Below are 14,851 nucleotides of genomic sequence, written 5' to 3' on the forward strand. Positions count from 1 at the left end.
CAGGACAACGAGTCCATTGTCACACAACCAAATGCCATGGCACACAACAACGCCCCAATCCAAGTAAGCTTTGGCAACGGTACACAGAGGTAGATACGGCGTTAACCTTAAAACTTCTTCAACCCTTTGAAGAACATCCTCATTCCAATAGACTGGATCAGAAGAAAGAGAACCGAAATGGTAAGAACAGCCTTGAGACCAAAAATGTGGTCTATGGAGAAGAAAGGATTTGGGATTTCCTTTTTTTTTTTTTTTCCTCTCTCCTCCAAAGCTGGGTGTGATAAGCAGCTTAAAACTCTTATTTTTCTTTAGATGAAAAGGAAATTGTTATTCTCCGTCTGCAAGCATTTTCCTACTGCTTTGCTAACCCCAAGCACAGCAGTCCAGAGCTGGTGGCGTGTGAGATCTTCAGAGTGGAATCCATTAGAGCACGAAGGGAGGGGATCTGCCACGTCCCGGGGGGGGGACCGCCTGAGGAAATGTGAAAAGAAACAAACACCACAACAGGCGACACAGAAATCACAGCCCCACAAACGCTCTGGAATGATGAACGATGAGCTGTCACCGGCATTTTGATTAAGCGTGTTTGGCTTTCTGTGATTTCACTTAAAGCCTCTCCAAAATTCATGTTCTCTACGATTCTGCACCTTGTAGGGGACCAGGAACAGTCCTGTGGGTGCTCACCCCACATTCGGATACGCCCTGGCAGTCCCTGCGTGGATGGAACATTCCCTCTACCTTCCTCAGTCCCTTTCGGCACTGCCCACAGGAAGGTGGAACAGGCATGCATTTCGATGCCCTTCTGAAGGTGGAAGCCCAATAATGGGGTGGCTCAGTGGAGTTTTGCAGAAAATCTTCCAGACTCTTCGAATTTCTAAGTTGAAAATGGCCTTTCCCTCTCCTGTGTACAGTGTCATTTAAGTGAAGCATGCGTTCGTGATTGCTGTGTTTGAAGCATCCTCTGAAAGTCACAATCAGAGCACTCCAGATCTGGCTTCGACCTTCAAATAGTCTTGACGTCACTTACCCTGTGCTGTTCCACGACAAGCTTTCCTGTAAAAGAAAACCTTTTAATCGGCCCATGTGGATGTATAATCTGCATCCTCTGGATGCATCTCCTTCCCAACGAGGAAGCAGAGATGGGCAAACCCTGACTCCACAAAAGCATCTTCTTCAGAACCTTGCAATGCAGCGAGGAAAAGACATATTTTTCTTTTCTCTTTGCCTTTGGCTTTATTTGCTTCCGAGGTCTGAATGTGGAGGTTAGTTGCATCCACCCACTTGAAGTTAATTTGTCTTTGTACAAACAGGTTATGTTAATTCACTAAGCAGCGGTTCAAAAGATAAATACCATCATTTCAGAATTTCAACACAAAGAGCCTTATTTCTACCTCATTAAGAATGAAGTGCTTAAAGCAAATACCCAGGCATGCTGATTGCTAAGACGGGTGCAGGGGACAGTAAAAGGGCTTTTTTACTTTTCCATAGCTTTGCTGCCATCGTAGTGGACAGCAAGTTCTTTGCGGGCAGGGCTTCATCTGCAGGTCCTTGTACCCAAAACGCACTTTCACACCGTGGGTGCCTAGGAAGCAGCTGGATTGTTGGACTTCGCTGGAAGGAATTGAGGCTGAGGACCTGCTGTCTTTGGTGAAATGAATTCGGTCAGTTTCCCCTCCCAGTTGCTTGGTACTTAGCACTTCTCTAGTCCTCTCAATAGAACGTTAAGTTGATCAGACAGGTGCCATTCTGGGTCTCTCCCTAGGACTTTTTGTCTTTGTCTCTCTCTTTCTCTGTCCTCCCTCCCTCCCTGCCTCCCTTCCTCCTTATCCATTGTTCTCAATAAGTTCTATGAACAACGGACCAACTCCTGAGGGCACATAGAATCGGGTGACTAAAGTGAACAATTAAAATCATTTGCAAAATAATTTTTTTTAACAAAGTGGCTGCATTTCCACTTTCTGTCACCCTTAAAACTATATCCGCCTTCACCCTCCCGCTCTGAGGCAAACTGGTTTCTGCAGGAAAGATATATAACCACGTTGCTTAATCTGGGACCCACGCAATCGTATGCGAACATTTTTGTATAGTTCCACTTTTCTGAGGCTCAAAGTCTACGGTTTTCATCAAATTCTAAGAGACAGTCAGTCCCCAAAGGAGGGAAAGCCCAGTGTGTTTTGAGGGCAACCACTGTTTTCTTTGATCATGTTGTGATATTGTTTGTTTACTTTAGGATCTGGCCTGGGATATAAGCAAGGAAATTTAATTCAATTTAAAGAGTGGTCTTTTTAAAAATGAGGTGGCCATACCTACTTTTTCGGGCAGTACAAATTAAAAAGAACAATGATGGTGACAGTAGATAGTAGTGTGTGTTTGAGTGTGTGGGTTACGTGTGTGTATGTGTGCCCTTCCCTGATGGTTTTAGCCTACATATATGTAGATCTTGTGCTGAAAGGACAACGGACAGAATAGAACCCTCCACTCCACTCAAGGGGGCAAGTCTAATTCCAAAACTCTCACGCTCCCTCAATAACAAGCTTCTCCCCAGCATGCATCAGCCTCTATGTGGGAAAAGAGCCAACGGGGCCATTTCAGCCATTCGTCATCAATGTCACCTGACGCAGCTGCATTGGTTAGGAGGGCTGACCGTTTTTCTTGCTGAGGGCAGAAATGAACAGGCTGATATAACAGTTTCCTCATTTCGCATGTAAAAGACATGGCCCCCGGGCATGACACGTACTTTCTGAAGATCACACGGGTCCCATCCCTATAGTCAAGCAGCCTTGTTCTTCCAAAGCTCAAAAATCAGCTCAAAATTGATTTCCTCTGGAGAGCCCAGCCTGCTAGACCTCTTAACTGTGCTTATGGCACTATTCGATGTCCCCTCAGTAAAATCGTGCTGTAGAGACTCAAGAAGACGTCATGTTCGATAACTGAGTTTTCCTCCTAGTTGAGGGTGTACGTGTTCAATTATCCAAAGTTTTTTTTTATTGTATGTGGCAATCATGACCCAGGTTTCTGCCTTCTAAATGAAAGGTCATGAAACAAAACTTGACCTTCCCTGATAGTGATGAGCCTCTTAGCCTGGGTTTCTCAGAAGCCAGGGCTTGAGTCAAAGGCTTACGTGCTACTATTTTATAACAGAAAAGCTTTTGTTTATGTAGGTTATAGCTATTGATATTTATTGCATGGGAAACTAACACTGAGGAATATTTTATTAGTTCATTAAATATTAAATGTTAATATGTTAATAATATAAAACTATTATAGTATATACATTATATATAAAATATATAAGTGTATTTGTTTATAATATAAAATTAATACTGAGTCTATCAATTCGTTCAAATAATAATAAACCTATAATATACTAACACAAATAACATTTTTATGAAAAATAACCATATTTTTCAAAGCAACAAAAAAATTTCATGTGAAGAATGGCATCGTTTGACATCTTTGCAAATCTCTCAAATGTCTGGCTTTCTAGAAGCAGCTGGGTTCTCACATCTGCTTCTGCAGTCAGGCGGTTGCAATATGCTGCTTTGGTTGATGTCTGCGAAGAACATCTGCCTCCCACAGATGTGCAGTTGGAGAAAAGAGGAACTCAGACCTCTGAAAGGGTCTTGGGGACCCTCCCCACCCCCCACCAAGTCTCTGGACTATGTTTTCGGAACTGCCGAACTCGGCTTCCCAGAGGTGAGTTTTGAAGAGTGAACGAGAGCTGGCTCGGTGGAAAAGTTAACAAGAATATTCTAAGTCAGTGCTTCTCAAAAACGTCACCGAGCATTCAATCACTTGGAGCCTGGGATGGGGCTTGGGATGCCAGGTGACACTGACGTCCACGGTCCTGGAACTACACTCTGAGGGACAAGGATCTGAGCCAAAGAAAGAGCACAAGCAGAGGCTCAGTGTCACGAAACAGCCCGAAGTGTGCGGGGAACGGCGTGAGCAGAGCGTGAAGTACACAGCAGCAGTACCGAGAGACACAGTAACCATGGCCAAGCCACAGAGAACGGTTGCCACTTTTCCCAAGAGGAAGTTATTAAAAGGTTTTTAAGTAGAAGACGACTCTGACTCACAAGCAGGCGTAATTTCTTGTTCTGAATAACTCAGAACGGCAGTAAAATGTAAAACATACCAAGTCGGTAGGCAATAGAGTGAAGTGGAGGCAGAAGAAAGATATTATTCCCTGCGAATGTCATTACAGCATAACTCAGCAGAAAAAGCACCCGCTTGGACTAAGACAACTGGTTCCAGAGTCCAATTCTGCCATTTATAAAATGTAACTGAGTCAACTTCTCAGAGCCTCAGATTCCACCACGTATGAAGACATGAGAGATAAGAATTTTATATACACATCAAACATGGGTACCCAATACACTAAAATCAATATGATAAAGAATATTATAGAAATAATAAAAAAAACCTGGAAGCCATTATTATCATTCTAAGATTAGATGTAGACTTATAATGAGTTTATTAGAATTTTGTATTTTCAAGAGCAATAAGATTCCGAATGAGCATCTGAGGGGAATCCTAAAACTAAATGTTTTGCCTGTTTCTATGCAAGATAATGTCAGATCAAAATTTCCCATAGCAATAGAGGAGGTGGGGCCACGTTAGACAGAATTAGAAGAGGAAGACCTCAGGCCTCCAGTTTATCATCCCTCTTCTAACACAACTTGCACTCACACTTTTCATACAAAATTTGAACGATGCAAATCTTAGCTCCTCCACCTGCTTCTCTTTTTCCCATTAGTTGGTGCAGGTAATAAGAAAAGAATACATTTGCGTATTAAATAGAACCATCACCGTTTCAAAAAACTTCTCCCTGCCTGAGAAGTTCTTGCATTAGAAGGTGCTTCCTAATTTCTATTCCTCTTTTTCTCTGGGAACACTTGACCTTCAGGATCCAGAAATCCCCTCACCACCACCTGGGATTCTGTGACTCTAAGACTATCTATTAACGTTCCCTTCTTGCCCTAACGTGTTGGTTGTTACAGTCAGTTATGTTATGCTACATCGCTCTCTCACTCCATTGCAGCAAAGATTGACTTTCGGATTGTTTGCAAGTGAAAGTTGTCATTATCACAAAAATCCAGTTTCTTATTAGGGAATAACTAGTTGGGCAGCATTTTAAAATCTGTGTTATACATATATACATACACGCATATATGTATGTATATATTTTTTAAGAGAAATGCACAGGCTTTCGAGTTCTGGCCAACTAAGAATCATACAGACGGTTTCCCTAAATCTCATGATAGTTAGGACGTCTGAGTAATTGTTTTTCTCCTCTGTAAAACAGAAGACCGATTAAGCGCAGGCTTATGCGAGAAAGAAGAGACGGCACACTCCAGATGAGTCAATGAGCCTGTTTTGACAAATCACGTCTCAGTGATGAGGTTCTTTCCATCTGCGTGGCAGGCTTGTTATTGTTTGATAGGAAAATGGGCAGAGTGAGGAGAAGCGAGTGACTTGGACAGAGAGCCAGTGCAAATCCAGAAGAACTGTCCTCAGTTGGTAAGTTGACAGTGCTTTCTCTGTCCTCTTTCACCAGGAATTCATCCTTCTTTAATCTTTGTAATTTTAGTATTTGAGCCTAGGAAGTTGACTCTTAGAACACCCTTTGGAATGAGGCGTCCTTTCCCCAGGAAGGGAGTTAGCCTCTGCTCCTTTTTATTTTTTTTTTTAAATATTTTGGATCCCATGAAAACATTTCTTTAGGAAAAGCAAGGAGAGAGGAAGGTGAACTTCCAGTTTCCAAGACTGGATCACATCCAATGTCTAGACATTGGTTCTCCCCGGGGAGCCCCCTGCCTCCTGCCCGCGTGCCTTTGGTCAACAACCTAGGTGACATCCTTTCCAGGTTGGTGGCTCTCAGTGGCATTTCGCAACGTGTCGGGCCAACTCGACAGTTCCTGCTGTTAGCCTAGGGTATCTAGGGAGGGAAGGTCAGGTGTGGGGACATCCACACTGTCAGTGATGTCTGTTGACAATAACAGCAAAAATTATAGAATTGTCTAAAAATAAACCAAACAAGAAACACATAAGACCTGTACATAGAGAATTTTTAACATTTACTGAAATATGTAAAAGAAGTCTTAACAACTCTGTTTCTGAAGAATGAGAGCGGTCTGAAGGCCCCCACCCTGCGGGTGACACAGAACTGTCACTTCCACGCGCATTTCTCCAAGTACCTGGTTCCACCAGTCCCTCTGCTCTTGCGAACTCCCTCTGTTCTTAATGTCACCATCTACTGCAGTGTCAGTTTCATACATGGACTTGGAGGTCTCTGGCTATTTCTTAAGTGCGTACCTTTTCTTCCCAATTAAATTATAAGATTCAGGCTGGGCGCGGTGGCTCACCCCTGTAATCTTAGCACTTTGGGAGGCTGAGGCAGGAGGATCGCTTGAGCCCAGGAGTCTGAGGCTGCAGTGAGCTAGGCTGAGGCCACGGCACTCACTCTAGCCCGGGCAACAGAGCGAGACCATCTCAAATAAATAAATAAATAAAATAAAATAAAATAAAATAAAATAAAATAAAATAAAATAACATAAAATAAAATAAAATAAAATAAAATAAAATAAAATAAAATAAAATAAAATAAAATAAAAATATGGCTTGCTTTTTGAATTCGCAGTGGTTACTTTGTATAATGTTATTACCAAGTTCACTGTCGTGTGTTTCTCTTCTGACCGTCACAATACTGCCAGGGACATGGCAAGAGCATGTGACATCAGGCAGGCCTTTCTGGAGTGGTCTCAACGAGTATGTAACAAAGCTAAGAGGAACAGTCCGGAAGTGTGACTTTTCGGTGTACATCCTTGTGCTATTCACAAAGCACCTCCTACTCTGCCTCTTGCTTGAGGGTCCTTCCCTGTCCCTGGACGTGCTTCGTCCTGATAGAGAATAGAGAAAACAGCTAAGCGTTCAGCCCAGGTTTGTTCAGCAGGGGTTTGATTTCTCCAGTGTCCCCGGGGAAATCGTGTCAATAACAAAACCTTGTATCTCCCAACCCAATCATGTCTTGACACATCCAATAGGCTCTAACACGGCGAGACAGGCACCGAGGAATCAGAATACATTATGTCGGCGGAAATCTCCCCGGCAGCTCTGACATGACAGCCCACACAAGACTCATCTAAATATTCATTTTGGGTAATGGAACAGCTATCAACAAATTCCTTACTTGCGACAATATTTTCACTCCGACTGTCAGGTGACAAGGGGGTCCCGGAATACACTGCCGTCAGCGGTTTGCACCAGTGGGAGAGGAAACGTACTTAAATCGCACAAATGTGTATGAATCACACGCTTTCCGTTTTAAAAAGGGACTCAGCCTCATCTTATATTTTCACAAAATCCCGTTCACGAGGATGTTAGCCTGCACATCATTTCATAGCAAGAACTACAAGCTCGACAGCAAATAATGGATTTGTTTCTAGTTAACCAGTCCATTTCTTATTTTATTTTATTTTTTTTTCTGAGACAGAGTCTCGCTGTGTTGCCCAGGCTAGAGTGAGTGCCGTGGTGTCAGCCTAGCTCACAGCAACCTCAAACTCCTGGGCTTAAGCGATCCTCCTGCCTCAGCCTCCCGAGTAGCTGGGACTACAGGCATGCGCCACCACGCCCGGCTCATTTTTTCTATATATATATTTTAGTTGGCCAGATAATTTCTTTCTATTTTTTAGTAGAGATGGGGTCTCGCTCTTGCTCAGGCTGGTCTCGACCTCCTGACCTCGAGCGATCCACCCGCCTCGGCCTCCCAAAGGGCTAGGATTACAGGCATGAGCCACCGCACCCGGCCTTGAAGGACTTTTTACTCCAAGAAAATATCCAAGGTGGATTAGAAGACTATTCCCTACATGGTCTAGAAAAAGAGCCAGGAATTGCTAATATCTAAATATTAGTGAGCATGATATCTCCTTGCACCAAAATGTCCTTTGTAAAATTTAACCTTGTTTTAACTTCTATATAAATATTTAAATTTTACATAACGACTAGCTAAGAATCAGGCACTGATAGCTTTGGTAGTAAAGTAGTATTTTGCTGGAGAAAGAATAATTTAGTACAAACACATGCTAGTCTTCTTTTGACTTGGTTAGTGAAGACTGTGAGGAGCCAGGCTATTTAGAATTCAAGTCCAGAATCCAGGTACCACCGTTTACATGGTAGAGTTATTGAAAGGATCAGAGATAATGTGTGTAAAGACATAATGTAAGTACACAGTAGGCAGTTAATAAATGGCAGCTATTATTGGCTCCTCAAGCGAATCGAAGATGCATGAAGATGCCTTTATTGCCATCAACGATGACCCTAAGATAATACTTTACAAGCAGCAGTTCCAGAATCCATTGACACCTGTTGATTAATATTTACCGCACTAGTGAGGGAGGGACTTGGGTTCCAGGAGTTTGAGAAACTGTCTCCTCCTCTTGCCAGGGGAATTTCTTGTACATAGAAATGGATGGTTAAATGTGGGGAAAGAAAAATGACTGCTGATGCAGCTGGTGTATTTTTATACATACACACACACACACACACACACACATGCACACACACACATGCAAACAAACACAGGCAAATTCTCCCAAAGTTCTAGGACGAAAAGTACCTCTTACAGAGGCAAACAAATGACATTTTGATTTGGAAATTTTTTAAAAATCAAAACAAACTGTTGAATTATGTACCACACTGATTTCCCCCCTGCCCAAAGTTTTAACCACTAAAATAGGGAAATTTTGGTGTTGATGCTGCGACCTCAGTATTGAATCATCTCTGTCCCGCATCCCAGAATATAATTCAGCTGTGTAGCTGCAGAAATCAAATTCCCTTTAGACAGGCCAAAAGCTTAATAGTAGTAAAGGATATTTTACCTCTTGCATTTACTTTTAACAAAAGGGATCTAATTAAACACAGTTCATGCCTCGTTAATCGATTTTATCAAGTCCCTAAACCATAAAAGATTCAGAATTTTAATTTTTGACAGCCACAGCTGGATGCAGGGAGAATTATTCAGAGAAAAAAATTATTTCATTCTCAGAATTGTTACAGAGCCAGGATAAAAGGCAGCGGCTTGAGACAAGGGCAGAGTAGTGAGACCCAAGGTTCAGGCTGCTAACTGAGCAGAGACTGCCCCTTAAAAGTGGAAGATACGATCCAGAGAGAAGAAATACGTACATTCACAAGCGATGTTTGCAAAGAATAAATCAAAGCAAGGTGATGAAGCGAGGAGGACAAAAAACCCTCATCTCCCAGCCAAAAACAAAAACAAACACAAAAAGAGTCTGGCTGGGCAATGGCTAAATGGCTTTTGTTCCCTTGTAAGACCGGGAGGGAGGAGGAACATCGCGGCGTCGGGAACACAGTGTGACAGACGGGGGCAACGTCTCCATGCAGAGAGGGGCCCAACAAAAGGAACGAAGCTCTCCGGCAGGTGAACAGGCAGCGACTGCGGGGAGAGAAAGAGGGACACAGACAAGAGGGGGTGAACCCCAAGCAGATTGACAGGACGGAGACGGGATAACGGGAGAGACTGGAGGGGGAGGAGCAACGGTGTCTGTGCATAGAGCTCAGCCAGGCAGTGGGCAGACTCGTGGTGGAACTTCCTCCTCCCCATGCCCAGACCCGAATCGGGCAGCTCTGGAAAGAGAGGGCAAAAGCACCCTCCAGAATCTTCTTCTCAATCTTCACTATTCCACCCCCAGCACCTGGAACAGCGCCTGGTATACAGTGGGCACTCAAAACACAGTGGTTGAATGATGAATGAGTGCTACACGGAGAAGAGAGAAAGCAGCCGAATGACCTGGGAAAATGCCACATGCTTGTGACATACACTGTGAAGCCGTGAGCTGGCAAAAAGGACGCCCGGGAGCTGAGGAGCGATGCTTCCCTGGGGCCAAGTTTGGTTCCTCTGTCGCAAGATCCGTCACCAGACCACGGGGAACTGAGGGGCGAGGGAGCGGCAGAGGGTGGTCGTGCTGAAAAGCCCCCGTCTCCCCGAGTCTCTCCCCAAATCCCAAACACGGATGCTGGAGTATCTCCCCGACCGTTGCTTCCCTCCCCTTCACCTCCCCGTGCCTGCCCTGCAGCCAAACGTGAGGTCGCGCAGGTAACTCCTGGCGAGGTGGGGTGCCATGTCTGCGTCTCGGCACCGAGGGGCGAAGGGGGAGGCTCTGAACCCTCAGTCTCCGTGTCCGGCACCTGTTTGAGGAAACTCTCCTGGTGACACTTAGCTGATCTGTGTGCCCTAACATCACACCCTGGGAGTGCAGGGGAGCCGGCTGCAACCCCAGGTCACCTCCCACCGACCGACGGGAGCGGGGACTCCTGTCCTCAGACAACCACACCGGAGCAGGGGACTCGGCCCAGCAGAGGGGTGACACAGGGATGACGCAGCGCTGGGACCCAGGCCCAGCTGGGCACTTCCCTTCTCTGTGACTCGGGAAGTTCCGCTCAGCCCAGGGTAGCAAGGACTGGGACCTGAGGTCCCGGTGCCACTAACCCCGGGATCCACCTTCTAGCCACGTGGGGTGACTCCCTTCCCGAGGACCGTGCTGCTCGGCACAGCCGTGCTGGGACTGGGAAGCTCCCTTCGCAAACACGAGACCGTCTGAGCTGCTGCATCGTCTCTGTGCGCCCCGCGAGCTTGCTTCGTCCAGCCCCGTGACCCTGAGCCTTACTTTGGATCACGGATCTCTACGTGCTCCGGGCTGGAGAATTGCCTAAGGGGGCACCAGTGCTCACCCACACATTCCAGAACCGCTGCAGCCCCTTTCAAACAGCAAGGTAGAATGAAAAGAACACTGAGCAAATAATGTGAGACTCGGGGGCTGCTGGCTCCAACTTCCCATCTACATTTGGTTTATTACTTTCCTCTTAGGGGGTGTAATATATATATAACATTTTCTGCGTATTAGGATGTTTTGACATCTCAAAAACTTTTCTGGCTGAGGAAGGACTGCCCTTCCCTGGGCTGGGCAATTCTTGGAGCTATCAGAGAGCCCACCTGGGGGCATGTCTTTGACTTCATCATGCTACAGCCGGACCGGGTGAGGAGAGAGGGACCGCACCTGTAGCTCAGAGCCTGCAAGTTCTGGGAGGACCAGGCCCCTTGTAAGGCCAGGAGCTCAATAATACGCAGGCCACGATGACATGAGTGGATGGTTTCTGATCGCACAGTCCCCTTCAGTCACTGGACCGGTGATGAAAGATATTCTCGGATGACTATTCAGGGAACTTGCTGAAATAGTCTTTGTTCTTCTGCCTGCCTTTAGAAATAGTCTTTGGACACATGTACTGCCAGTACACACATAATGAATCCGATTATAACATTTTTTTTATGGGAAAAGATGAAAAAAAAAATTTTCCATTTTTTATGGTCAGAGAGACCCAGATGGACTACTATACCTGGCTCAGTTCTCATTAATAAAACAGAAGATCCTTTGCCTTCTCATCTGAGTGCTTCAGATTAATCTGAGGGCTGATGGAACCAAAGCATCACTAATTGTGTGGCAACATCATTTATGTCACAGAATTGGAAACGACATACATGTCCAGCCGCAGCATGATAGTTAAATAAACTATGACACGCTCAACTGATGGAATCTTCTACAGCCTCTGATAATGGTGCCTACAATATAATTTGAAGTTTAGGGCGAGACATAAAATTACATATGCAGTGTGACTGCCAGCATGCAAAATATATCAAATAATGCATAAAAACAGAAGGCATTACAGAATGTTAATACCGTGTATACGTTAGGACTGTGGATTTTCTTTTTACTTCTCTGAATTTTTCAGTGTTTTCTCTAATGACCTTTAATATTTTACTCTCATAGTAAAAATCAAAATGAATAAATTGTTGAATTTAATGTTAACTGAACACATCTTGTTATTTTCCGCTTTAAAACCTTTGGCTGGGCCGGGCGCGGTGGCTCACGCCTGTAATCCCAGCACTCTGGGAGGCCGAGGCGGGTGGATCGCTCGAGGTCAGGAGTTCGAGACCCGCCTGAGCAAGAGCGAGACCCTGTCTCTACTAAAAATAGAAAGAAATGATTTGGACAGCTAAAAATATATATATATAGAAAAAATTAGCCGGGCATGGTGGCACATGCCTGTAGTCCCAGCTACTCAGGAGGCTGAGGCAGGAGGATCGCTTGAGCCCAGGAGTCTGAGGTTGCTGTGAGCGAGGCTGACGCCATGGCACTCACTCTAGCCTGGGCAACAAGCCCATTTACAGATGCTGTCACCGTGGCCAGCTCCGCAGACCCAGAGCGACGCGTGTGAACGGTTTCGGCGCAGTTATAGGCGATCTTTGCTCACGCGCTGGGTGCAAGTAGTCGGACCCTGCAAATGCTGACAGAGGGGACGTGCTTGGCCAACACCATCGGGGCCAGCAAGTGCTTTGAGGCTCTCTGTCATGCAGTGTCACCATCTCTGCACAGAAAATCCTACTGGTGTGACATGTCCTTGGTGGGGGTGGGGTAGGGAGAAGCTGTCAGGACAACAGAATTCCAGAACAGAGCAGATACCTGGAGGGAGTCCAGGCCTGTAGAGTCAAGTGGAGTCAAGTGTGTCACTAAAACAAAGCTGGTCCCCGTCCTCCCTGCCCAGGGAAGCACAGACCCGGATTCTGGATTCCAGGAAACCAGCTGTGCAAGATTAGTCCACAGGAAACGACACAACACGGGGCTTAAAGAAAATCCATCACAGATAAAACTCAGAATTCAAAACAGACGTGCCAATGGGGAAAAATCAGCGAGCGAAAGGGAGTTAATAAACAGAGATAAATCCTGAAGACAAGACCAGATCATTAGGGCAGATGCGCCCCGCTGTGCTCTCAGTCCCCGTCCGGGCCCCCGGGGGACGCCTCCCTGTCACCTCCGCTCACTCACTTTCTCTGGAACCGGACCACAGGGTCAGCCAGCAGGTCGGTGACGTCGAGCTGTCTCCCCTTCTCGATGACGTCCCGGTGCTTGCGGACGAACAGCCAGCCGATGTGGGAGAAGAAGAAGCCCCGGCGGGCGTTGTGGGGGTCGGCGTCCGTCTCTGAGTACTTGTGGTGGACTCGGTGGTCCCTGGACCACTCGAAGATGTCATTCTGCAGGGAGAGAGTGGCAGTGAGGACACGGGAAAGCGTCACAGCCTCCCCGGACCACCGTCCCCACTGCTCACAGTGACCCACGAGCTCTCGGCCCCAGGCTCAGTCCCCGAGGGCGGTCTGGGCGGTTTCCATCGGAACAGGAGTAAATCCTCGCTCGGCAGAGACCCCAGCCTGCCTGTGGGAGGTGTCCCCGGCGGGTGGCTCGGGCTTGCTGGGTCAACTAGTGGGGACACCTGAAAGCAAGCTCTAGTGGGGACTACCGAAGTCTCCTAGGAGACCACTTATGTCACCACAAGGGAGATCTTGGCTGTCAGAGGCGAGGGGTGGCCTTGAGCATGGAAGGTTCTTCGCCCAGAGCCCCCTGCCTCCCTCCTGCACGTCGCTGGTCCTCATGTCTCACCCTTACAGAGTGCAGGAAGCCAGAGGTAAAAAACCCGAAGAGCTGCTTCCAAAAATCTCTGCCAAACACCAAGGCACACATGGCATCACTGTAGGACTACTCTAACAGAGCGTGGCAGAAACAGAGGGGAGGCCACTTTGGCTCCTTCGGTGTATTGGCAACACCCACCATGCGGAGAGGCACCAGGCGGCACCCACCGGAGTCCCAGCACGGGCCCGGGGGCCCAAGGAAGGAGAAGCATCAGAGTCCTGCAGAGTCTGCCGAACCCACAGAGCTGGGGTGGGCCTGGCGCACTTGGGGGGACACACCCTACTGACCCTCTCGTGACGGGGGACATCGGGCGGGTGTCAGGGGCTGGAGGTCCTGAGTGAGCTCTCAGGGGCAAGAACCAATGGCATTCAGGCTGTTGTAATTAATGAGACCTTATCTATTAGCCACGGGCCGGTGAAATCTACAGACCTTCAATCTACACTTATACTTTTTAAAAATCTGACAATGCTTCCAAAACTTTGAGAAGACAAATTAGGTGGAGAGGTAGTGCTTTGGATAGGAAAATTAATCTGAAAATGAAAATAAATTTAAATAGTGCATCAGCCTTTTCTTTTTTTATTAATACGACAATGGTGATAATGTTTTATTCCGTCATATTGAATGCTGGGTAATGTTCTCATCAGGAACGTGCCGTTTCATGGATATTGGCTTCACTCTGCTGATGAGAAGGGAAGGGCAGGAATTGTTTTATTTTCAAAGTTCCAACAGTTCTTTTAATCCAAAGGGGGTTGATTGAGTTTTTGGTTTCTCTGGCTCTCCCAATACTGCTAGAAGGCTAGATGGCCTTGTTTATCTCGTAGCACTGTTGAAATTTAAAAAATTTCGCTTCACCCTTGGGTAATGGGACAGAGAGAAGACATAGAAAATCCTTAAGAAATACCTGCTCAGTTTCAAATACGAAGAGAGAAAAGGGGTACCTGGTAGTGTGTGTAAGGCAAAAATTATAGCCTGTCTCACTATAGTCTGAAAGAGGTCTTTACATTTGCCAGTGTATTTAAACACAGTTGTTGGAAAGAGTGAAAGCATTTTATTATTTATAATCACAGAATTTGGAGCTGGGAAGGAATTCCAAATGTCAATCAAGACTCTTGCAGTCCAAGACATAATTTATTCCTTTTGCATTAGTTTCTTGCTTTTATTGCAGTGCGTATCTGAACATGACTTAGAAAGAAAGAACATTCTGTCCCCTATCCACATATGGCGAAATGAAGACTTAGAAGACATTTGCTCAAGTTCGCCTAGTGAGTCAAAAACAGTAATGGAGCAAAGACAGCCCTCCTTCCGTTCTTGGT

The 14,851-nt window shown here is 46.0% G+C and overlaps 1 protein-coding gene across 1 annotated transcript in view; it reads right to left on the bottom strand.

Moving 5' to 3' along the window:
• Positions 1-14,851, bottom strand: part of SCD5 (stearoyl-CoA desaturase 5) — a 71,442-nt gene that overhangs the window by 11,827 nt on the left and 44,764 nt on the right. The window contains exon 6 of the mRNA XM_045536633.1: positions 12,900-13,105. Coding sequence (XP_045392589.1) covers positions 12,900-13,105 — 206 coding nt within the window. The remainder of the gene's footprint in view (positions 1-12,899; positions 13,106-14,851) is intronic.

This window comes from Lemur catta, chromosome 24 (assembly GCF_020740605.2).
Source record: "Lemur catta isolate mLemCat1 chromosome 24, mLemCat1.pri, whole genome shotgun sequence".
Taxonomy (NCBI): Eukaryota; Metazoa; Chordata; class Mammalia; order Primates; family Lemuridae; genus Lemur; species Lemur catta.